The 25,659-nt window shown below is 53.7% G+C and overlaps 1 protein-coding gene across 6 annotated transcripts; it reads right to left on the bottom strand.

Annotated features, from left to right (window-relative positions):
- Positions 1 to 6,656: 6,656 nt before the first annotated feature.
- Positions 6,657 to 21,876, bottom strand: PDLIM7 (PDZ and LIM domain 7). Of its 6 annotated transcripts, none has more exons than XM_084795787.1 (14): positions 21,747 to 21,876; positions 20,708 to 20,814; positions 16,815 to 16,966; positions 16,700 to 16,730; positions 16,129 to 16,247; positions 15,750 to 15,770; positions 15,373 to 15,509; positions 15,215 to 15,251; positions 14,240 to 14,301; positions 13,865 to 14,099; positions 12,670 to 12,850; positions 7,363 to 7,483; positions 7,154 to 7,269; positions 6,657 to 7,006 (listed from the first exon to the last, which is right to left on the bottom strand). In XM_084795787.1, exons 2-14 carry the CDS (start codon positions 20,801 to 20,803, stop codon positions 6,920 to 6,922), a joined length of 1,395 nt encoding a protein of 464 aa, XP_084651913.1. In that variant the 5' UTR covers positions 20,804 to 20,814; positions 21,747 to 21,876; the 3' UTR covers positions 6,657 to 6,919. The 6 variants fall into 6 exon arrangements, with proteins under 6 accessions (XP_084651913.1, XP_084651915.1, XP_084651914.1 ...); XM_084795789.1 differs by having other exon boundaries at positions 20,789 to 20,814; positions 21,747 to 21,821; XM_084795788.1 differs by lacking the exon at positions 15,750 to 15,770.
- Between the last annotated feature and the right edge of the window lie 3,783 nt (positions 21,877 to 25,659).

Below are 25,659 nucleotides of genomic sequence, written 5' to 3'. Positions count from 1 at the left end.
TTTCAGAACGTTTTCAGGCCTGGTGGGCCTGACGGTGACAATAAATCACAGCAGTGGGAGATGAAGGCAGGAAGAGCTTCTCCACTGCGTGGGGGCTGAGGGACTACAGAGTCGCTGTTTCACAAACCAGGAAACCAGCCAGGTGTGGTGGTGGTGAAGGACCAGGGAAAGCAGATCGTTGTGCGTTCAAGGCCAGCCTAGTGTGCATATCAAGCTCCGGGACAGCCAAACTACACAGAGAGACCCTGTCTCAAAAACAAACAAAAACAAACAACTCAGAAATGAACGTTTTAGGGCTGGAGATGCAGCTGAGCAGGCTAGCCAGTATTCGACCCTTAGCGCTGGAGGGAGGGGGCAACCTCGAAAGCAGTACACATCTCACAGACCTACATGTTTTTTTCTTATTTCCAAAGGATGGAGGCTCTGCTGCCTACAAGTCATGGAGTTTACGCCTTATCCTCCAGCCTGCCGTGTCTCTTGTCATTTTCTGGCCAAGGTCACCATCTTTAAATCACCAAATTCAGCCAGGTCCGGTGGCACACACCTCTAATCCCAGCACTCCACTCGGGAGGCAGAGGCACGCAGATCTCTGTGAATTCGAGGCCAGCCTGGTCTACAAAGTGAGTCCAGGATAGCCAAAGACAGAGAAACTCTGTCTTGAACCACCTCCCCCCCAAAAAAAAAACATTAACAAATTAAAAAAATAAATAAGTCACCAAATTGAGTTGCTCTGTTCTAGCTGCTTCCTTGGCTGTATCTGTGGGAGGATGTGGCCATTGTTCACTCCTCAGAGAGCCTGCCTCCTTGCAGCCACCTAGTTGCCCCTAAAAACCACACCCAGTCTTGGTGGGTGGCTGGCACGTAGGTGCCTCCTTGGAGGTCCTCCCACCAGGCTCTGTGTCTGCCAGCCCTGGCATTGATCACCCTTCAAATCCCTGACAGGTCGGTCTCTCCCACCCCCAGAACGCCCTACACACTCTGGGGGGGCTGGTCCCTTGGCTTTTGGGTCCCTAGAAGGGAAAAGATGAGAACAGACTCGGAAACCAGCTCCTTGCTGTGTGCCTTTGGCCAACACTCTTCCCGTCTGGATGTCCTTCTGAGAGCCCATTAGGACAAAATGGGCCTGGATGCCAGCTGAGAACATGGGAACCCCCTCCCCTCCCTTCCTCCTGGCAGCCCCGCCCTCCTGCCCAGCCTTCCAGCTCTGTGCTCCCCCATACTTTTCAGAGGTTTCAAGACGGAGGGGAGCATGTGGGCTGCAGGACTTTTACAGCATTAGCTGGCAGAGCCTTCCTTGGCCTCATCTTGTCCCTTAAGATTTTACCTAGCATACCTTCAAAACTGTCCCCTCATCTTTATGAAGCTCAGTATTTCCTAGGCATCGCCTTGGCAGTGGGCCAAGCACGTTAGCTCACCCAACTGTACCATGCCATTTGAGTGACCGACCTTAAGCAGATCTGTGTGTATGTGTGTGTTATATGTGTGGTCTGTGTGTGTCTGTGTGTGTGTGTTATGTATGTGGTCCGTGTGTGTGTGTGTGTGTGTGTGTGTGTATGTTACTTTGTTTTTGGTTTGGTTTGGTTTGATTTCTCGAGACAGAGTTTCTCTGTGTTGCCTTGGCTGTTCTGAACTCGCTTTATAGACCAGGTTGGCCTCAAACTCACAACAATCTGCCTGCCTCTGCCCTGAGTGCTGGGATTAAAGGTGTGCGCCATCACACCCAGCTTACTTTGCTTTGTTTTGAGGCAGGGTCTGTATCTCAAATCCCCATCTCAGCAGAGAATGTTAATGTGCCTGACTTCAGTGTGACGATTTTTCTTAGTTTGCTTTCTGTTGCTGTACTAATATACCATGACCAAAAGCAACCTGGGGAGGAAAGGGTTTATTTCAGCTCCCAGTTTGTGGAGAGAAGTCAGGGCAAGAACCTGGTGCCAAAGCAGAGGCCATGGAGGAGTGCTGCTTACTGGCTTGCTCTCCCTGACTTGCTCAGCCTGCTTATTCAACCCATGACCACTGACCCAGGGGCACCACCGCCTTAGATGGATTGGGTCCCCCCACAGCAACTATTAGTCAAGAAAACGCCCCCATAGATTTGCCTACAGGTCATCTGATGGATCTGAACTTTTATCTTTTTTCCTTCCTCCCTCCCTTCCTTCCTTCTTTCTTTTTTTAAGACAGTGTTTCTCTGTGTAGCCCTGGCTGTGCTGGAACTCACTCTGTAGACCAGATTGGCATCGAACTCAGAGATCCACCTGCCTCTGCCTCCCGAGTGCTGTGATTAGAGGCGTGCACCATCAGCCCCCAGCTCTGAGCTTTGTGTTTTTAGGACCCTTTTTAATTCAAGACAAAGTCACACTAAATTGCCCAAACTGGCCTGCAACTCACTCTGTAGCCCAGAGAAGCTTTGAACTTGTGATCTCCTGCCTCAGCCTCTCATGTAGCTAGCATCAGAGGGCCTGGGACATCAGGTGTGGCTAGTTTGATGAATTTTTTTTCCCCCAAAAGTATCTAAGAAGTGTTTAAAGTAGCAAAATACACAAGGAGCTGTTCTCGATGTGTTAGCTGCTGGGGCAACAACTGGCTTAGAGGTACACAGCTGAGTGGCAAAGTTCATGTCACTTCACATAGTATAACACACACACACACACACACACACACACACACCCCAGCACAGGAATGTCTGGTTCCTCACTGTGGAGGGGCTGAAGTGCACAGGACATTTGTGTTAAGGTTTCCTCAGCATTCCTGCCTGTATCTTCTGATTCTCCCTGGACCCTGTAATCCAGCTCTTGTGGACCAGACCTGTGACATCACAGATGGACCTGGCACCTAAGGCTGTCCAGTGGAGTGTCCCAGGGCCATAACAGGGTGTGCTTCGTGGGATGGAGGCCCATGAGGAAGCCGACACCCACTACCTGCATCCAGTGTTTGCCATGGCTTGAAGCCACCCAATGGTTCTGGAAAACAATCCTCATTTTTTATAAAGGAGGCCTCCCAAGGCTGGTGAGCATCTCCTCCCACTCTGACAGCCCTGGACTCTCTAGTTTAAGCCTCTTTCCTCCCACTGGGTAGGGGTCCCTTCCAATACTCTCAAGGATGGCCTACCTGCTGTTCCCAGGGTGGGCAGCCACCAGGCCCTTTAGTCTACCGCCTCCTCTCCTTTCCTGTAGCAAGGCTTGGCGAGGCGGATGTGTGCCTCCTGTGTGTACCCAGGCCATGTGGGGCCGAGCCCAGAAGAGGCAGTACACAAGCATCAGTTCTGGAGAAGCGGCCCCTCACCCTCCACCACCTCTTCCTGCTGACTGCAAAAGAGTTCAAGCTGCTCAAAGCAGGAACAAGCCCCTCCCCACACATACTTGCTGCCCACGCAGACCCCTCTATGACTCTGCCTGTTGGCTGGGGACACTGCACTCTCTCCTAGGGCGCTAATGACCTCCCCTGCCTGGCGTAAAGACATTCATTTCCAAGTGTAGGCTCCAGCCACGCAGCCTCACACTCCAGCTTGGGAACAGGGTGATCTTAGCAGCCTAAGGAGGGTGGAGGGGGACACGGGAGCTCAGTGGGAAGTCCCTGCTTCTTCACTCAGCAGAGTGGCAGCCTCTGGTCACTCAGGCTGGGTGGTCTGAACATGCCACCTTTATCTCCCTTCACTGTTTCTTATTTTTAAAGGTCTTACTGTGCCGCTCTGGCTTGCCTAGTACTCTTAGTAGCAATCTGCCATTGAACTCTCACTTTACTCCTGCCTCAGCCTCCTAGAATCCTGGGATTTCCCCCGCCCCCGCCGCCCCCGCCCCCCCAAGACAGGGTCTCTTTGTGTATCCTTGGCTGTCCTGGACTCGCTATGTAGACTAGGCTGGCCTTGAACTCACAGTGATCCTATCCACCTGCCTCTGTCTTCCGAGTGCTGGGATTAAAGGCATGCGCCACCATGCCCAGCTGAACCATCACTTTTTTTTTTTTAACCATCACTCTTAACAGTTGGCAGGGTAGCTAGCTCCGAAGCACTGGATTTGTAGCCTCTAGGATCTAGACAGGCATGTGGGTTCTCTCTCCTAGTGCAGCTCTCCTCCCTATCTGCCCCCAGTGCTCTCACTCACCGGCCTCTTGAACCCTCTTGCTTTCTATCTTCAACCACACCCCCGCAGCCACCTCGCTGCTCCCTTCCCATATCAAGTGCTTAGCCAGACTGTGGGCCTCCCCTCTCTGCCCCCCAAGGCGAGCCTCTTATGAGCCATCAGCACGCTCCCTTCACACATCCACCTGTTCCTCTTTAATCCTGGCAGCGGCCCAGCTCTTTGCTAAACTGATCTGGCAAATGTCACCTTGTTTTGAAATACCATGGGGACTCCTTGGCCTTATCTGCCTTGTTGACATTGTTGGCAACTTCTGGAAATACTCTTGGCCTGCGTGGAGGCCCTGCAGGAGTGCCCTGCAGGTTGTCACTCTGTCCCTGGCGGCTCCCTCTGCTTCCTGTGCCCGCTTCTATGTTACTGTTTCGGGTCCCCTGTCAGTTTTCTGTGCGGAGTCCCTAGCTGTCCTCACACTGGATTTGACCTGCATTTATTATTTCTAAAGCAGGATTTAAAAAAGAAAAATGCAGCTGCCAACACTGAAAAAACCAGCCCTCACACGAAACACGTGAATGAACCCACGCACACTGTTGATCGCACTGTTGATAATCCGGCAAATTTGGCTGCGCTGCCTGGAGGGCATGGCAGCCCTTAGATCAGGACAAGGGGTTGCTACCTCCAGAAGGGTGCCTGGCAATTGCCACCCACCCTTGTGCTCTTGCTCTTTGGTATCCATGGAAACCGAGGATGGACTGAGAGGGCTTCACAGTTCAACAGACGCAGGAGAGAGTACTTTCCCTGTGAACTAAAAGATACTGTTTAATATGCTCAGCATGTCTGTGCTGAAAGACCGACACATCCTACCTGCTTTACTCCTGGTGCTGCCTGCTGGGGCTTGCGCCTCGGCTCTCCGCAGGCAATAATTACAAGCGTTTATACTGAGTGTCCTGCCCCTGCCCCAAGTTCACTCCTGAGCTGAAGCCAAGGTGAATCTAGACTCGAAGCTCCAGCTGCTAGAACTGCTTCTTAAACATCCGGATCCCTGTACTCGCTCACTCGGCAAACGTTTACTCTATGTAACAGATGGAAAGCCTGTGCTTGGCTCAGGCTGTACGACCCTGGTTGCATGTCTTGACCTTTCCGAGCCTCAGGTAGAAAATGAGTGAGCAAGGCTGGAGGTACAGTTCAGTCCAGAGTTCGTGCCTAGGATGTACAAAAGCCCTGGGTTCGGTTCCCAGCACTGCATAAGACCAGGTGTTAGCCCAGCACTCAGTAAGCAGAGGCAGGAGAACCTGAAGTTCAAGACCTTCTTTGGACTACAGAGTGAGTTCAAGGCCAGTCTTGGGACACACTAAACTTTGTTTAAAACAAAAATACAAACCAGAACAAACAAAAGTAACTAGGAGTCCCAGGCAGGCTGTGACAGGAGCTCCCTCACGCTGCAACCTCAGCACTGGGGAGCCTGAGACAGGGGAACTCCCTTACATCTGAGGCTAGCCAGGTGAGTTATGGGTTAGCCTGGGATATGTTTCAAAAACAAACAAGAAAAGCAAGGTGTGGTGGCACACACCTGTAATCCCAGCATTCAGGAAGGCAGAGGCAGGTGGATCTCTCTGAGTTCGAGGCCAGCCTGCTCTACAGAGTTCAGGACAGCTAGGACCACACAGAGAAACCCTGTCTCAAAAAACAAAACAAAATGAAAGCGTGGGTACGGTGGTGCACCCCTTTAATCTCAGCACTCCAAAGGCAGAGGCAAGGGGATCTCTGTGAGTTCAAGGCCAATGTGGTCTATATGGTGAGTTCTAGGCTAGCCAGAGCTACATAGAAAGACCCTATTTCAAAAAGCAAACAAGCGACAAAACAGCTGGAGAGGAGGCCCAGCAGCCAAAGGCACTCGCTGCTCTTCAGAGGACTGACATCTGGGTCCCAGCACTCCATAGTGGCTAACAACCATCTAGAACTCCACTTCCAGAGACTCTGATGATGTCATCTAGACACACACACACACACACACACACACACACACACACACACACACAGGCAAAACACTCATACATAAAAATAACTTCAAAAGACAAACAGACTCGCAGGCACCTGGCAAGGTGGGTGGGAAGATCACGTGATGAGTAAACAGCCTCTCGGCTACACTCCAGATACCCAGCAACCTTGTCCAGGTGCATCTCGCTGGATTCCATCTCCACCATTGCCTCTCCCTGGCACCCCCCATGTAGGGCTTGAGCCCAGCACTGAGCTCCCTCTCCAGCCCGACCCTCCCCATTTTAGTTCTCCAGCCTGAGGACCGCAGAAGGCGGATGACACATGGTCTCACCCGACAGTCACTGTAGTTGGGGTCCCATCTCTGCACATCCACCCCCCAACTCCTACTAGTGGCTTCCCTCATATCTCCGGGCACTGGGCCCAGCATATGGGGTCCACACTGTATCTCCTCTTAGTGATCACACATTTTCCACATCCCCAGGAGGACTAGGAAGAGGCTCAGCCCCAAGAACCGTCTTAAACTCCCCACCCTCCTTCCCTGACCCCAGCCCCACTGTTCCAGATGAAAAGTGGGGAGGCACACAGAACACAGCTAGATACAAGTTTATTGTGGCACGGAAGTGAACCCAGCCTGGCATGGCCAGCACCAGTGAGCGATGGTGGTGGAGGAAGTGTGGGAAGGGGGGTTGTGAATAGGGTGAGACAGGCCTCAGGGAACCCCAGGATCCGGCCAGGAGTTGGGGCTGGGGCAACTACTGCCAGCCCTCCCCACAAATGCTAAGGGTGATCACTCTAGATTTTTCCACCCTTCGGGTGGGGTGGGCGGGGTGGCAGTAGCATGTGGGAGGCACTCATACGTGGGAGAAGGCATGGCTCTTGCACAAGGGCTTGTCCTTCTTGGAGTAGAAGGTCTTTCCTTCCAGGTTGATCTGACATATCTAGGGACAATGACGGTCCGGTCACATGGGGCTTGGGAGAATGGGAGAGGTCTTTCCCCAAGCTCTCCTACACCCATGAGCAGGAGCTGGGAGCGGGGAGGTGAGGAACAGAGGGTGTGTGGGGGGGGGCGGCAGGGAGGTGCTTACTGCGCAGACAAAGCAAGTGTCATGCCAGCTGAAGCCCAGCGCTTCCAGGAAGCGGTCTCCGGCGTCAATCTTGAAGTCACAGCCTCGGCATTTTGTGCCGAACATCTTCTCGTAGTCTGGCGATGGGGACGGAAAGTAGGGTCTCTCTTCACACCCGGCCCCCCAGCCCCGCCCAGGCCCTCCTTGCCATGCTCAAGGCTTCCGTGTACCTCGCTCGCAGTAGGGGGCTCCTTCCTCCATATAAAACGCTCTGTTGCGGATAGGCGTTTTGCAGGCGGCACAGGTAAAGCAGTGCACATGCCAGGTCATCTTCAGGGCGTGCATGATCTCCTGGAAGAGGCCACAGTCGCTGTCAGCTTCAGCCCACTCCCAAGAGCACAGGAAAGCTGGCGTGGGCCCTCCCACTGCTGTAAAATACTCAGTCTACATATGTGCAGTTCCCAGAGCCCCACTGCCAACTCCAAAGGTCTCTATGTATTAGGTCTCAGATTTGCAGATTTCAAACAGCTCCCAGACTCCCTATCCAAACCTGCTCCTCCCAGTCAATCATCCCTCCATCTGTTCAGGCCAAAAATCTCCTTTTTTTTTTTTTTGGAGATAGTCTCATGTAGCCCTGGCTGGCTATGAACCCGGTGCTTCTGTCTCCACTTCCCGAGTGCTGAGTTTTCGGGTGTGTGCTGCCGTGTTTGACTCAAAACTCTCCTCCCTCACAGTAAGCACCGAAGGGTCCACCTTGGAAACACTTCCAGCCAGGTGAAAGGTAAAAGGCCTCTGGGTACAGAGTTCACACTTGGCCTACATAACTTACTAAGATCCTGTCTTTAAGCGGGGTGGCAGCAGCGCATGGCTTTAATCCCAGCACTTGGGAGGCAGAGGCAGGCAAGTCTCTGAGTTTGAGGCCAGCCTGCTCTACGAAGCGAGCTCCAGGGGGGTCCAGAACTGTTACACAGAGAAACCCTCTCTCTGGGAAAAACTAAAAAACCAAAACAAACAAAAGATTCTGTCTTGGCCAGGGCATGGTGGCTCACGCCTTTAATCCCAGCACTCAGGAGGCAGAGGCAGAGGCAGAGGCAGGGGGATCACTGTGAGCTCGAGGCCAGCCTGGTCTACAAAGTAAGTCCAGGACAGCCAAGGATACACAGAGAGACCCTGTCTTGAAAAACAAACAAACAAAAAAAGACAAAAGATCCTGTCTTTAAAAGAGGCCAAGCCAGGCTGGAGAGATGGCTGAGAGGTTAAGGGCACCGACTGCTCCTCCAGACGTCCTTGAGTTCAATTCCCAGCAACCACATGGTGGCTCACAACCATCTATAATGTGATCTGATGTCTTGTCTGGCCTGCAGGTGTACATGCAGGCAGAGCAGTGTATACATAATAATAAATAAATAAATATTAAAAAAAAAAAAGAGGCCAAGCCCTGTGCAGGACCCAGCAGTCACCTGGCCTGCCTTGTTCCTTCCTCTCACTTACATGTTCACCCTGCCACACCAGACACGCCCCAACTACCCTGCCTGCACAGCACCTCTCCACCTCTCCCAACCCATGACTTTTTTTTTTTTTTTTTTTTTTTTTAGTTTTTCGAGACAGGGTCTCTCTCTGTGTAGCTTTGGCTGTCCTGGACCCGCTTTGTAGACCAGGCTGGCCTCGAACTCACATCGATCCACCTGCCTCTGCCTCCCGAGTGCTGGGATTAAAGTCGTGTGCCACCACGCCCAGCTCCAACCCATGACTTAAGTTCTGTATAACTGTCACTTTCTCTACAAGGCCCAGTCTGACAGCAGCGAATACTTCAAGCCGCCTCCCCTATGCCCCACTCGAGGGGCCTCTCCTCTGTCCTGCAGCACTGACTTCGCGAACATCCAGACTGCTTACTGTCAGTCTCTACCCCCTTCCTTCCTCGATGCGCAAGACATAAAGCATCATCTGCCCTACAGATGGATCTGTCCCAACCTTCCTCAATGTGGAAGACATAAAGTATTAATTGCCCTACGAATGGATCTGTTCCAACTGTACCTAACCCACTCGGTCCTCCATGAACCTGGCTCCACTGGAGGAAGGAGAGGCTCAGGAGGGGCACCTGGCAGCAGCTTTATCCTCTTGTAAAGCACGGCTACCTATCTTGGAGAACCGAGTGCCTTAACCCACCCTTGTTGGGCTGTTTACAGCCCAGGTTTGCAATCAGGAACCTAGGTTCTTGTAAGGGCCAGGTGGGGTATTTGGTGGCCCAGTGGAGCCTGTCTCACTCTGAATGGCCTAGGTTGAAACCTTATGGTTTTCTTGGTGCCTGAGACAAAAATCTAGGCCCTCATGTGTGCTAGGCAAGCACTCTACCACTGAGCTAACCTAGCCCAGATTTGTAAATGATGCTTACTGACTCAAAAATACAAGTGTGGCCGTGCCAGACGTAATTTCAGGGTATACCTTAGCTCTGGGATGATCCTGGCTGTAGCTCCACCCTTGCCACCACCCCAACAGAAGCTTTCTAAAGTTCAAACTTCTCCTGTCTTATCTCACACCTGTCTCAGGTGCTGCCTGTGACACAAGCCACACTGCTGCCCACACCCTTCTGAGGGAATCCCCACTTGTGTGTTTGCCTTGCTCTTACGGCCACGTCCATGCACTTGTTCAAGTGTTTACTGACCACCTCCTGCACAGTGCTTAAAGCAAACAGACCTGCTCTAGGCTCAGAGTGCACACCCAGGGAAGCAGGATGAGGATATAGAGCTGTGGGAGGCCTGGCCTGAGAGGAAGAAAGGTGGGTAGCAAGAAAGGTGTCCTTGGCCGGCCACAGTGGCGCTCGCCTGTAGTCCCTGCACTTGGGAGGCAGAGGCAGGCAGATCTCTGTGAGTTCCAGGCCAGCCTGACCTACAGAGTAAGTTCCGGGACAACCAGGGCTACACAGAGAAACCCTGTCTCAACAACAGTGAACGAATGAATGAGGGAGTGAGTGAATGAATGAATGAACTAACAGAATAAAAGGTGTCCCTGGGACTGGAGAGATGGATGCACCCCCTTTGAAGGAGACTTTCCAGCGCCCATTTTAGGTAACCTGTAACTCCAGCTCCAAGAGACCTCACACATTCACCTGCCTTCCACCGACATGTGCACTCATTCAATTAAAAAGTTAAGCTAGACATGGTGGGCACACATCTTTAACCCCAGCTCTCAAGAGGCAGAGGCAGGTGGATCTCTGTGAGTTCAAGGTCAGCCTGGTCTACAAAAAGAGTCCAGGACAGCGAAGGCTACAAAGAGAAGCCCTAAAAAAAAACAAAAAAAGAGGGCTGGAGAGATGGCTCAACGGTTAAGAGCACTGACTACTCTTCCAAAGGACCTGGGTTCAATTCCCAGTACCCACATGGCAGCTCACAACTGTCTGTAACTCCAAGATCTAACACCCTCACACAGACATACATGCAGGCAAAAAACCAATGAGCATAAAATAAATTCAAAAAAGAAAGAAAAAAGCCAGGTGTGGTGGCATACACCTTTCATCTCAGCATTTAGGGAGGCAGAGGCAGGTGGATCTTTGTGAGTTCAAGGCCAGCCTGGTCTACAAATCAAAGCTCTGGGCAGCCATGCCCAAGTCAGGTTTGAACCCTTGCTACGTACACAGATGAAGAAGCCCCAAGCCCAGCCCTGGACGGTGGCCCAGTGAGCACAGAGAAACCCGGTTGGGCTAGGATCTGGGTTTAGCCCCTGAGAGAAGGACACGGTTTACACCCGATGTTTCAGTGTCAATTTCTGCCTTTCCACCCAGGAGTACCGCCAAGTCACTTATCTTCCAGAGTCTCGGCTTTGTCAACTAGAAGCAGTGGGCGCTGGACTGGCTGCCCATGGCTCTGCAAATGCCCTTTACTTCTTCCAGCAGCTGCAAGCTCAGCTCGAGAGCTAAAGCCCAAGTGGCCCTCAGAACCCTCAGGCCCTGCATCTGCGGCTTTGATCAGTAATGAATCAACAGTACTTGGACAATACTTGTGCCTGTACTGAACAGATGTGGACGCCTTGTTCTTGTCACTACTCCCTAAGCAACACAGTACAACAGCCCTTCCTACTTTACTGCGGGTCACAGATACTCTAGAGATGGGCTGGCGCCACTCTAAGTGAAGAACTTGAGCACCAGCATCGCTGGGGTCCTGGAAGCGACCCTCCCCCCCCCCATGGCCAGCTAGCGTAACCAGCACACAGGGTGTTCCCACGTCCCATGTGGCCCACGGCAGACAGACAGCAGTTCTAGCGGATAACGGAAGCCAGTTTGTATCTTTTGGGTTCGGATGGAAAACCTTGCAGCGCAAGGCCCTGGGCTCGGCTCCCTAGCACACTGCGCTCACCCTAAGGAATGCTATCTGCCTCTTCCCTCTCCTGCCTGCACCTCCTGCCTGCCTGACATCAGACACCCTGGAGTACCATTTTCCAGCCAAGAGCCATGCTGGGAATGAACGAAGCCAACAAAGGTTAAAAACAGAGGAGGCAAACTCCGGGTACCACGGTGCCGAGGCTTGGCTGTGCCTGCAATCGGCGCCCCAGTTATTGGAGCTGACTCTCTCTGCTTGTTTAAGCTTCCTTTGAATAAGAGTTCAGTCTTTACGGCTGGAAAGGTGGCTCAGCTATTAAGATCGCCTGTTGTTCTTGTAGCGCACCTGTGTTCCGTTTCTAGCACTCATGTGGCAGATCTGTAACTCCAATTCAGGGGATAACGCCGCCTTCTGACTTCTGAGAGCACCAGGCATGAATGTGGTGTGTGTACACACACACAAAAGGGTTGGTCTTTTAAGAGTATCCTGGCTAGAAGGGTAGTGGTGGCACACATTTTTAATCCCAGCACTTGGAAGGTAGAGGCAGGAGGATTGCTGTGAGTTTGGGCCAACCTGGGCCACACACCAAATTCCAGGACAACCAGGGTTATACACAGAAACCCCATGACAAAAAAACAGGGGGGGGAAAAAAAGAGCATTTTGCCTGAATAAAGTCAGGCCAGCATTAGATTTTTTTTTTTTAAAGACATGCTGTGAGGTTTTTTTTGTTTTTTGTTTTGTTTTGTTTTGTTTTAAATTCTGTTTCATGTGCATTGGATTCAGGGTGTCAGATCCCCTAGAACTGTAGTTACAGGCAGTTGCGAGCAGTCATGTGGGTGCTGGGAATTGAACCTGGGTCCTGTGCAAGAGCAGCCAGTGCTCTTAGCCACTGAGCCATCTCTCCAGCCTGTTTTTGGCTTTTGTTTATTTTCCGGCAGAGTCTCATTGTGTATGTAACCCAGGCTGGCCTGTTACTCAGGATCCCCCTGGCTCTGCTTCCCAAGGGCTGAGATTAGAAGCAAATGCCGCCTCACCTAATGAGGCTGTTTGTACAGAAAATGGAACCATATTCTCCACTGTTTAGGATCCTGGTGATTTCCTCCTGAGAGCTCCACATCTGACAGTGGCTGAACACTACTGAACAACGCGGACAGGCTCGGCGCTCCCTTTCCTGCCTGCCCGCCTGCCCGCCTGCCCGCCTGCCCACCTGCCAGCCCCACTCACTCCAGCGATCTTCTTCTTGCATTTGGCACAGCTGGGTGCATAGCGTACATCATAGCAGGAGGGGCAGAAGATCGCCCCCTTCTCCTCAAAGAAGCCACCCTCTTCCAGAACCTTCCCACACTGGCTGCACACAAATTCCTCGGGGTGGTATGCGTGGCCCAGTGCTACCAGGTAGCGGCCCCTGCAGGGAGAGGGGATATATGCAAATGAGGTAGGGGCTCCAGGAGGAGGTCATAGACAGATGGACCAAACGTATACTTTCTTGATGATGGGGGCGGTTCTGGTCCCTGGTTTGGGTGAGAATTGATGGCTTGAGTCTAACAAGACACCCCTGAGAAACTCCTGCCCAGTGTAAAGATGAACACCTCAAAAGGCCCTGGAGAACACTATGTCCTGCCTGCCTGGTCCATTTGGCCTGAGCAGGGGCCTGCAGGTCTTGGATTAAACAGGAGTTTCAAAAAGGAGAGGACGTCTTACGAATCATCTGCCTGATGGCAGACAAAGGCAGGCCAGGGCCAACAATTAGAAAGGTTCCAGAATCTGAATCTGAGGGGCTGTGCGACCTGGCTGGGTTCTAGGGAGCAGTGGACAGAGAGAGGTCCCTGTGGCCTACGGGCTCAGAGAGCGGAGGCTTAGCGGAGACCCAGCACAAGGAGAAGGCAGCAGGGGGGGCGGGGCTTTCCTTATTCAGAGAGTGGCAAAGTGACAGACACAGCTTCAGGGTGCCGCTGGCACCTCACTGCTCTCGCTGCTGTAGACTGGTATGGGCACGGGAGGAAGTACAGGATTAAGAACCTGAGGATTGGGGGCTGCAGAGAAGGCTCAGCAGCTGAGACGGAGCACCGGCTGCTCTTGTACAGGGCCCAGGTTTGATTCTCAGCACCCACATTAAGGCTCACAGCCATCTTTAACTCCATCCAATTCCTGGAGAATCCAACACACTTTCCTGGCTTCCATCGGCACCAGCATGCAAGTGGTGCACAGATACACATCCAGGCTAAACACCCATATGTATAAAAAAAAAAAAAACAGTAATTTTAAAGATCTGAGGATCTGGGCTAGATCTCTCTCTGCTTCAACCAAATCCTTACTTCTCTCAGAGTAGCAGCTGAGCTGACGTAGAATAGGCAGGTAAGATGGGCCAGGGCCAGGCTGCAGGGGCAGGAGAGATCAGCATTTAGCAGGGAGCACTCACCGGATGACCTTGTGGCACTGGTGGCATACGGGAGTTTTGCCATTGTTGCTGCCCACTCCTGTACCCCCTCCAGCTGCGGCCTGCACTATGGAGGTGCGGTTCTGCAGCGGCGTGGGTGTGGCTGGCTGGCTGTGCCGGGTCAGCACTGTGCTCGTTCTGTCTGGGGCGTAGCGCTCAGCGAATGCAGGGTCCACGGCCCAGGGTGGGCGGCTGGTGGGGCTGGGGGCAGTGGGGCCTGACAGCCAAAGGACCCAGAGGGGTGCTCAGGAAGCCCAAAGGGCAGAGGGTAGTGCCCAGGGTGGCCTACAAAAGCCCACCGCCCCTAAGTCCACGGAGGCTGCCCACCCTTCTTCAGACCCAAGCCCACTGTCTTACCAGGCCAGGGTTCCTGGGGTACAGTTGAGGCTGGGGCTGGGGCTTCTGTCCTGGGTACCTGGCTGCAAGATCTGCCATTCAAGGCCCTGCCTGGCTGAGGCCCTGGGCATGGTCCCACCCCCTAACTTGAGTTGTGCTGGCCCCATGGGCGATGCTGAGCGTATGACAATTACTGGGATGGATTCCAGGTCCCTCCGGGGCAGGGTGGGAAGGGGGCCTTTCCCTAAGCAGGTTACAGCTATCTGGTCTGCTACTGTGGAAGCAGGGCTCCTAGGGCAGGCTTTGGGTCTCCTTTCTCTAGGAGAACCACGGGTAAGGCAGAGCCATCTTAGTTAGGTACTCCCTCCCACCGAGAAGCCGACTGCAGGACCCACACCAAGTCTAAACCATTTAGCACCCCGTACCCAAAACATAACCAGACCCAAAAGATAGAAGACAGGCAAAGGAAGCAGGGCTGAGAATGTTTATTTCCGTGCTCAAGGCAGTGCAGACCCGGCAGATAACAGCACCACAGGGCTAAGAAGGAAGGCCCTGCGCCAGGCGGGCTGCCAGGGCCAGGCCAGTAGGAGGTTCAGGCCAGGGACATGAGAGCGGTAGGCAGAAGTTGGAGGCACCAATGGGATGCCCTGGAAGGGAGTGACAGAGAAAAGCAAGCAGAGTGCAGCAGGCTGGAAAGGGCCAGGCTATGACTGCACGTTGAGCACGTGGGCAGAGCGCTGGTGGTGCCAGTCCCGGAGGCGTGTATAGCGTGGGCTCTGTAGCTCCAGGACATACTTTTCCCTGAGGGGCAGAGAGAGAGGAGGAGGAAGTGAAAGGGAGGAGAGATGGAAGGGAGGCAGGGAGGATGAAGGGAAGGAAAGGAGGAAGGGAGAGAAGCAAGCTCTGGCTGGGAAGGGCCAGGAGCAGATGCAAGGTGATGGCTGGAGAGGAGAGAGCGGGAGGTTAGGGAGAGGGGCTAGTGCCCGAGCTGTTTACCTTGACTTCTTCATGCATTCCTCATCCGGGTCTTGCACTGAGAGGACAGAAGCAGGCATTGACCAAGAGAAACAAGGATCACCCTAGCCTTGAGTCTTGGCCAAGTCAGGCTTTGGCTGAGGCCAGGAGAGTCCGCCCTGACCTGGCTCGGCACTTACTGAACTCTGTGCCCGTGAGGTGGGCAAGGATGCGGAAGGAGCGGGATTGGCCTGTCCCTGGCCGTGGCCGCCAGTCTTCGGTGTTCTCCATCAGCCGCTGCTTGCTGGCATCGGGGGCCAGCTGTCTGAGCAACTGTCTGTGGGAAGGGCCGTAGCTCAGAACCTCTAGTTGTGAGGGCACCAGGGGCAGCCCCTCCCGGGATGTGATGTGCACGGGTTACGGTGGCAGCTGAGAGAGGGGAAGGGTGAGGAGGACGAGGCAAAGGGCTCTCCTGGGTAGGTAAACTAGAGAGGGCAGGAGGGCAGCCAGGGTAGGGAGGGGCTACCACCCAGAGTGCCAAAAGGAAGGAAAAAAGTGACAGGAAGAGGGGGCTCACTGACTTGTCAGGGGTCTGCACCTGTGAAGGAAATAGACAGATAGACAAATAAAGGGACAGACACCGGAGAAGATGGGGAAATCAGAGCAGTGGAGAGGGAGGCGAGGTAGCAATGAGTGTGTGAGACTTTTAGCTGCCCCAAGACCACACCCCAACCCCAGGCTGCCCAGGAGGGCGGGGCCTGTGGAAGAGCACCAGCCTTAGGTGGGGCTCTGTGCCCGCAGCCCCACCCGGCCGCCAGGGATTGCTGCCACACGGTTAAGGGGCTGGGGGGGGGTACAGCACAGACTGAGCAGTAGCGGGCAGCTTATGTGTGCGTGTGAAAGGACTTAGACAGCGTGGACGGTAGGGAGGAGTGAGTGGGGAGGGGCTGACATACCCATTCTGCTGCGGGGTGCTGTCAGCGGGTGGGGGTGCCCCAAAGGGCCGGGCCGTCTTGTTGAGGGAGGCGCTTGGTGCAAAAGTGTACCTCGGGGGGTCGGCGGGAGGGGCCAGGGCCTGGGCAGAGACAGAGCCGGGCGGGTGGGGCGGGGGCAGGGGAGGTGGGCAGAGGTGGGGGTAGAGTCACCACCACCAGGAAGAGTGACAGGTCCAGCTCTACTCTTACACATCTGGCCAGAGGGTAGGGTGAAGGGGCGACTACAGTTTCAAGGGGCCCATTTGGAAGTGATGAACTCAGTCCACTCTGGGCCGAGGGGGATCAAGGGTGGGTAGGCGCACACAGCACAGGCTTGTGGGAAGAAGCAGGCAGACAGACAGGCAGGCACATGTGGCGCCCAGACCGTGCGGCAGCTCCTAGCTCCACTCTCAGTTCCCCAGATCCTGCCCATGCTGGCATCTGCCCTTGGCTTTTAGCCAGGAAAGGGTACCAAGGCTGGGCCAGGGAGGGCGGGTCAGCACAGTCCAAACCCCTCCCTTTTCTCAGCCCAGGTATCTCCCGTACAACCTACCTTCTGTGGTTTGCTCTGAACAGGCTGGGCCCTGGCAGAGAAGAGAAAGTAGTGACAGCCAGTGGGTGAGACCAGAGACTGTCCTCACCCGCCTTCTGTCTGTCAGCACCCCTACCTGCTAAGGCCCAGGCTGAGGCGCTCCCCACAGGCCCGGATCTTGTTCTGGGCCTCGATGTGCGTGAGGTTCCCTGCGTTCTCACCATCGATGCTCAGCACCCAGTCTCCTACAGCCACGCCAGCCTGAGCAGCTTTGCCTCCAGGAGTGAGCTGTGGGAACAAGCAATCAGAGCCCCATTGGTATGGGCCCGAGCTGTACAATTTACCATGCCACTGGTTTACTCCGTCATCTGTTTATTCGCCTCTATGACCTCTCCTCACAGTTCAGACACTGTTGGCACACAGCCATCTTCAGGCTAGAGCCCACGCTTGCAAGCTAGGTCCTTAGGTCTGTGTTGGTCCTCCTACAGGCTGTTTCACCCACAAGACTGCCCTCCACAGACAGCTACCTTCCTGTGTTGCTGAGACTAGACTACAAAGGTCAATAGGGTTGATCATGGTCACCTATATTTTGGTTAAGTGTCCCATCTCATATCTGAGATCTGCTACAGGCCTAGGTCCTTCCCCAGGCACTGAATGCCTTCTTAAATATGCTCTCACTCGTATTGTTGCATACTCTTTTTTTATTTTTACTTTTGGTGACCATTGCTCACCACTTACCAGAAATCAGCCAGTGCTGGCAGCCACCACTCCACTCCACCAGCCCTACTACACGGCCCCACTTGCCACACAAACCAGGAATTCCAAACTCAAAGCCAAAAGGACTGGTGACATGGTAGCTATTCACTACAGGGTCACTCAACCATCTGGCAAGGAGCCTGGCACCACACAAAGCAGGCTTAATTTATACTTCACAGGTAGTTGGAAAAGTGGGGTGCAGGCTGCCCAAGGCCCTCAGGAGGCTCCTCAGGTGAACTAATGCAGTGTGTCCTAAAGCAGACAGAGGGAAGAGGTTCTAGAGATGTAAAGGACAGAGGGGCTTGGCTCAGAGACTGCCAACTCTAGGAGGGAGGGGAGGTGGACTTGACAGTTCTATTTTGTGCCTGAAGAGGAGGTTAGCAGAGGACAGAGCTGGGGAGTCAGAGTCCTTTCCTTACCTGCTAACACTCGCTAAGAATAGCAACTCACAGAACACCTAGCATTGACACCGAATCTTCCAACACGCCTACAGAGGAGTCTGGGGATACACCCTGTTCACACTCAGAAACAACAAACAGCCAAACACCTGAACTCAAGTCATCCAGCCAGCAAGAGGTGCAGCCAGGATTTGGTCCTGGCTGGAAGGCTCCACTATAATATGGCACCTATGCTGAGCAGGAGGTTGCAGGTCAAAGGTCAAGGCACCCATAAAGACTCTGGGACCGCCAGATGGGGTGGCATACACCAAGCACTCAGATGGCCAAGGCAGGTGGATTTTTTTTTTGTTTTTTTTTTTAGTTCGAGGCCAGCCTGGTCTATGTAGTGAGTTCCAGAACAGCCAAGACTACATAGAGAAACCCTGCCTCAAAAATAAATAAGTAAACTAATTAATTAATTAAAATAAATAAATAAATTTGGGGGAAGAAAACAAAACAAGACTCTGGGGTGCCAGGCATGGTACACCTGTAATGCCACAACACTCACGCGTGCTGAGCAGGAGGACTGACAGTTCAGGGACCAGACCTTGTCTGAAAAGAGGCATCAGTTGGCTAAGTTTGGGGTCTTCATGCCCCTTTCACCTTTATTTCACTCCAATCAATCCCTTATAATGGGGACAGGGAAGTGGCACCCAAAATGGGAAGTGATTTATTCACAGTCACAGTGAGTCAATAGATGGAAACCTGGTTAGCCACTCCCTCCTATACAGGCTGCTTCCTGAGAGATGTGGGCTAAGACCAAGGGGTGTGCGTGGAGGGGGTGTCTTGTGTGGAGGAGCAACTGGAGAGGAGGAACTAGGAAAGCAGCACAGGGATGGAGGGGGGAGGGGAGGGGGAAGGACCCTTCGGGAAAGGTGGCTGGTGAGATTAAGGAGAGGAAAAGCCAGGGGGCTGGACAGTGCTGTGGGTGTGGTGAGTCAGCCTGGGAGCTCCACTGAGCAGCCCAACCCCCAAATCCCAGACATTACCTCATCTTCCAGGCCTGGGCCCTCAGCCAGCCCGAGCCCCTCCTTCCTTCCCCCCCCCCCCAACTCTGGGGTCAGGGGAGGGATAGCAGCCGGCCAGTCCAACTTAGAAGAGACCACCCCCACCCATCAGGGCCCAACTCCAGGGCAGGGCTCGGCTGGCGGCCCCACCCACCACGCTAAGGCTGCTGACTAGGGAGCCCAGGGACCAGAGTGCCCGCAATGGGCAACATCTGAGAGGCCATCATCACCAGTGAAGAGAATAAAGACTACACCACACTGGCCAGCACTTTCCCAGAGGGGAGGACGGAAACGTGGGATGTATGTGTGGGGGAAGGGGCCGCGGCCCTTAGTCATCCCGCTGGTTGGATCGGATTCCAAGGCAACTCCAGAGAAGGATCGAGGAAGAAGAACACGGCCTGCACGCCTGCCTGCCTGCCCTGGCCACCGTGTCCGGCTCCCACACAGACAAACAGCCTTCATACCCCTCTCTGGCTGAGCAAGGCCTGCAAATTCTCAGGCCCCCTTGGGCTGGGCTTGCCCTGGGCTTCCTGCCAACAGCTGCCTGCCTACTCAGTGAGTGACTGGGTGGGCCTCTCTGGGCAGGCGGATGTCAGGGCAGGAAGTCCCTGCCCCCTTTTGACCCCTTAGGCCAGTCAGAGATACCAAGCTGGAGGGCTGGCCTCCCCCATCCTGGGCACAAAGTTTGCTTTGAGTCTTACTGACACAAATGACTGATGATCAGGTGAGAGACCCACCAATGGGGGCTGAGGAGCCCAGACCTAGGCCAACCCTTTCGGGCTCTGTTGACTAGCCACTGTTGGCCATCCCAGCCTGGGCTGCATTCTTGGGCTTATAAGGCAATCCCCCTGCCACAAGGAGGAGTCAGCTCCCAGCTCCACCCCTCCCCACCAGGGCAGACTGAGGAATGGGAACAAGAATCCTACAGGCCAGCCTCACAGCACACTTAAGGTCAAAGGTCACCATAGCCTGTCTAGAACCAGCAGCCTGAGACTCAGGTCCATACAGGTTGGGAAGAGACCAGTTTCCTGAAACTTACAGGAAGTTCAAGCCATTTTATACCTCAATTCAAATCACTGCTCTGCCACGGACCAACCAAATGAACTCCTCCATCCCTCCAAGTTCTGTCACTTGGAGAAACAGGACAGCAGTGAAACCAGAGTTAGGTCCTGCCTGGGAGCTGGCTTCACATGCTGCCCTGCAAGCTAACACGCTTCTTGGAGACATCAGTTCCTCCTTGGCACTCACAGATGGTCACGAGGCTTCATGGAATAGCATCATCAAAGACCATGCATGTCAAAGAAGGGAGGCTGGCTGGGCGTGGTGTCACAAACCTGTACTTCCTGAGCTCTAGGAGAGGCAGAGGCAAGCTGATCTCTGTGAGTTCAAGGCCAGCCTAGTCTACCAAGGGAGTTCAGGACAGCCAAGGTTACCCAGAGAAACCCCGTCTCAAAAACACAAAACAAAAATCAAGAAGGGGAGCCAAGCGATGGTGGTGCATGCCTTTAACCCCAGCACTTGGGAGGCAGAGGCAGGCAGATCTCCGTGAGTTCGAGGCCAGCCTGGAATACAGAGCGAGTTCCAGGATAGCCAGAGCCATTACAGAGAAACCCTGTCTCAAAAAACAAAACAAAACAAAAAACAAGAAGGGAAGCTGGGCTCTTCTCCCTCTATCCATCTAGGTGGGAGTCCTGGAAACGAGTGTCCACTGGACCTGGATACTACTGTCCTATTGGCCGTGGCTTGCTCCTGCTGTTTCCTCCCATCGTTTGCTAGAAAGCTGAGCACCCAAGGACCCTAGGGGAGTCCATCCCCCCATCTAGGCTCACCCGAGAGATGGAGAGGGGCACATTGAAGTCCTTGCCCCCTTGTAGCCGGAAGCCCCAGGGGGCTGGCCCCTCCAGCACTACCTTGAAGGAATCCATGGTGCCAGCTCCTGGGAGGAAAGAAGAGACAGTGAGTGGCCGCTCTGAGAATTGGCAGGCAGGTCCAGATCTGGTCACTATGGTTGGCCAGGTACCAAGAAGGCACGGGCAGATACTCAGCACACACAGGCACAGGGAGGCAGGTATCTTGTCGGGCTTGGCTGGGCTCCCGGCAGGCCGACCTCTTACAGACAGACAAGTCAGTTCCCCACCCTGGCCCCTGCCACTGGGAGGGTGAGCAGAGTCCACATCAACTTCTTTTCTCTTCCAGGGCTTGGCGGTGGGGTTAATTGGCACTGCTTCGCCCAAGCTAACCTGGAATCTCAGGAGGGCGGTGGGGTGAGTCAGGGGCCAGCTCCCCCTCCTTCCCCGGGTCCCTGCAGGCAGTCCGCCGATGGAGCCTGCTCGGACTATATAAGGCGTGTAAGCTGACACTGTGGAGAGCCCGCGGAGGGAGCACTTTAGGGGCTCGGGATATGAGGGGGAGGGGTGGGGAAGGAGGCCGCTGGAGCCGGTCCTAGCCATTTTGGGACAGGTTGAGGCTGCTGGCAGCCAGGGCGGGACCCCTGGGCACTGCAAGGGGGAAAGAAAAACGGAGTACTGGCTCTTTGGAGACCGACAGGAGCCATGTCCCTAACGCGTGGCCAGGGAGCGGATCCTTTCTGGAAGCAAGTGAAAGTGGTGCCACCCACGCACAATGCTCCCATGCCAACGTGACTCGGTTTCCCCTCGTCTCCCGCCCCAGCCTTGCGCTTGGCCGCGTCCCCATCGCACACGGTGGCGCAGGCGCCAATCAGCCCCTACTTCGCCGCAGGAAGGCGGGGGCGGAGGCTGCGGCCGAAGCCAGCCGCGGGAATCTGGTACAGACCAAGAACGCCCACGCCCTCCCCAGCACCTCAGAAGGTCACAGGACTCCACGAGACCCCTTCGTGGCCGCGGGTACCTGAGTGCCCGGCTGGGCCGCTGCTCGGCGGCCTCCAGGAGCCGCGCTGGGATCCGCCGCTGCGCTCTGACCCCGCCTCTGGGGACGCCGTGCAATTTGAGCCCGCGGAAGGGGGCGGAGTCCTAGGCCACGCCCTCCCCAGGCCACGCGAGTGGACATCTCGGGGTCGGTGGGAGGCCCTACCCAGTCCAGAAGCCCTGAGTCTCCAAGAGAAGGAAGGCGAGGTCGGGCACTTACCCTCCCGAGCCGGGTCGCTGCCTAACCACCTCCTAGCTACGGGCTCTCGTCCAAGCCCCTTGCGCCTCCTACTGGCTGCGTGTAGGAAAAGCACCTTTTGAAACACCCAGGTTTATTGGTTTTTCTCTCACCTTATTCAAACCCCTTGTCGGAGAAAATGGCATCATAACACCCTTCAGTTAGGGATACTGTAGAGGTCAATATGGTCGGCATCATCAACTATTTCGGATTTTTCTGAATTCCAGGCACTGGAGAAGGGTAGTTTTAAGTTAGAGTTCCGGGGGTTCGGGATGTAGCTCAGTAGTAGAGCCCTTGCTGGTCAGAGTCAGAGGTCCTTGGTTCAATCCTCAACACCAAAACCAAACAGGGTTAGGTTTGCAGGACATTCTAGAAGCTAGTGAATAAGTATACAAATAGTTAGAGCCAAAAGGGTTGGAGGAGGCCCTTAGCGCGCCACCGGGGCCTGATAGTGCGCCATCCAGACAGCAGGCTGCAACTTCCACCCAAGCACCCAGCAGCGCTGTTAACACCGATGTGTCAGATCCCATTTACACGCCACTCCAGGGTACAAAGTCCTTCCAATGCGGTTGTGATGGAAGGGGCAGCCATGGGGTGTTCACAGAGTCCCAAGGCAGCTAGGATGAGCAGAGGGAAGCCGAGGTCTCCTGAGTGTGAGGGATGGAGAGGCGCACAGTCTGTTGGTGCCCAGCCCCCTCCCATCACAACGCCTCCCTCCACTCCCGTTGCCCAGCCCCCTACAATCATCACATCGCCTCCATCCTCCCACGCACCCCCCACCTCTCCCACCCCCCCCACCTCCCCACTCCCCCCAACATCCCCGTCATTGTCCTGACTGCTCAAACTCCTCTGGGAGTTGTCATCTTTGAAGAAATCCTCTTTGGGCAGATCTCTATGGGTTCGAGGCCAGGCTGGTCTACAAAGCAAGTTCCAGGACAGGCAAGGCTACAGAGAAACACTGTCTCAAAGAGGGAAAAAAAGAAATCCTCTTGAGCTGTCTGCTGTCCTTCTGTCTCCAATTTTTTCCTCTTCCTATCTCTGTGAGTACTCTTGCTCTTCCCCGAGGTCTCCTATCACCTCACCTCTGCAGCCTTCCGGTTTCATCCTGTCCTGCCATGGGGGGGGGGGGGGAAGCGGTCAAGGCCAGGTTGATCTTTTTGTTGCTGTTTTTAAGGTCCAATGTCCTTTTGTGACCTTTTCAGGTGTCAGGCAGATACATAGTATACACATTTACATTCAGGGAAAACACCCATACACTTAAAATAAAATGTGATCTCCCTGTGTAGATTGGCTGGCCTAGAACTTGCATGGATCCCAAATCTCCCAGCCGCTACCCTCCCCCACACAGCCCTGAGTTCTCACCGCCAAGGCCAGGAACGCCCTTCCTCATCTAAAATCACCTTTCTCCCTTGCTCCAAGGCTTCCTTCCACCCATACCTCCTCGTGTGCCTCCTATCTGATGACTATACTCACGTCAGAAGAGCCCGTACTTGTCCTTTGGCTTTTGATAACACCGAAAAACGGCCAACCATGCTCCTCCCTCAAGAACTGCAGACTTCAGTAATTGATGCCTTGTCCGGATGTCTGCTGGGACGGGGCCTCAAAGCACACGTCCAGATCCAAACCTGAGCTTTTTGTTCACTCTTTCCTGGTCTTAGTCAATGACATCATTTGCCCAACTGGTTCAGCAGAACCTATGAAGTTCTGCGTCTCTCCGCATCTCTCTCTCTCTCTCATCTCCCAGATTCTGCAAATCCCACCTTTAGGATGTTTTCACAGCTAACCATTGCTGCTGTTGCACTCTCATCTTCTGCCCAGCACCTAACAGCCTCCTGGCTGACCGCCCTGCTGCACTCTTGCCTCCTCCAGTCTGCATGCTATGTGATATTCTTAAAGTAGAGAGATCACACCTCATCTTTTAGCATTCCAGTGGGCTCACGCTAGATTTAAAATAAAACTAAAATTCTTAAGACCTACGCAAGACTAAGAAACTGGGTCAGCATGGGCCTATGTTATCCCAGCTACTAGGGGAACCGAGTTTGGGGGGTTACAAGTTCAAGGCCAGCTTGGGGCAATTTAGTGAGACCCTGTCTCAAAATTAGTAAAAATAAATAAATAAAATAAAAATAAGGGCAAGATGCTAGGTCTGAATCTCTAATAATGGGAAAAAGAAACTAAACGAAACTGGGTCAACCTCCCTCCAAGGCTTGCACATCCACCTAGGCCTCTCTGGCCTTTGCTCTCCTTGCCTCCAAGCATATTCTTGCCTCAGGGCCCCGTTGCATTTTGCAATTCCTTTTGCTTAAAACACTTTTTCAGCCGGGCGTCAGTAGCTCCTGCCTATAATCACGGCACCCGAGGAGGCAGAGGCAGGTGGATCACTATGAGTTTGAGGCCAGCCTGGTCTACAAAGCAAGTCCAGGACAGCCAAAGCTACACAGAGAAACCCTGTCTCGAAAAACCAAAACCAAAGCCAGTCATGGTGGCATACGCCTTTAATCCCAGCACTCAGGGAGGCAGAGGCAGGTGGATCTCTGTGAGTTCGAGGCCAGCCTGGTCTACAAAGGAAGTCCAGGACAGCCAAGGCTACACAGAGAAACCCTGTCTCAAAACAAAACAAAACAACAAAACAAAACAAAAACCAACCAATATACAAACAACAATAAACAAACAAAAAGCAAGAAAAACAAATAAAACCACTTTTTAAAAGAGGCCTAATAACCTCTTAATTTTTTTTTTTCTGTTTGTATACTGTCCCCTCCTGGGGCCTTCTCTGACCATCCCATCTAAAACAGCTGGAGAGTTGGCTCAGTGGTTAAGAGCACTGGCTGTTCTTTCAAAGGGCCCAGGGGTTGATTCTCACTCAGCACCCACATGGTGGTTCACAGCCATATGTAACTCCAGTTCCTGGGGATTTTCAGACACCCTCTTCTGCCCTCCATGTGCACCAGGCATGTATATGGTGTACAGATATACATGCAGACAAACACTTATATAAATAAAATAATAAAATAAATTAAAACTTTTAAGGCAGCAGTCCCCTGACACCACACCTGCATCACACCCTAGCCCCTTAGCCTACTTTATTTTTCCCACAGCGCTTTCCACTCTCTGACATATTGTCCCATTGTCGCATGATATCTGGGATTCCTCTGTCCTGTCCACAGTGCCTGCACGTAGTTGATGAAAATGAACAGATAAAGAAAGGAAGGCTTGCAAAAGCGAAACAACAAATGAACATAAGAGAACGGGCAGTCTGATGGCTCTTGGCCATCTTTCAGCAAATAGGAAAGTTCTCCAGGACCCTTAAGGCTTGGGCCTTAAATCTTCCTAAAAACACACAGCCTCCAGATTGGAACAGGCGCTGGACCAGGAAGGATGCAGCGCCCCCTGGTGGCCAGAATCCCTGCAGCTCCAGGGCCAGGTCTCTTTTTTTTTTTTTTTTTGGTTTTTCGAGACACGGTCTCTCTATGTAGCCTTGGCTGTCCTAGACTCACTTTGTAGACCAGGCTGGCCACGAACTCACAGCAATCCACCTGCCTCTGCCTCCCGAGTGCTGGGATTAAAGGCGTGCGCCACCACGCCCGGCTTCAGGGCCAGGTCTCTTAGTCCTGAACGTGTCCAAGGACTCTCATCTAACCTGGTTGGAACATGACGG

Source organism: Acomys minous, assembly GCF_964271855.1.
Source record: "Acomys minous genome assembly, chromosome: 9".
Classification (NCBI taxonomy): Eukaryota; Metazoa; Chordata; class Mammalia; order Rodentia; family Muridae; genus Acomys; species Acomys minous.
This window is presented reverse-complemented; position numbering and strand designations above follow the sequence as displayed.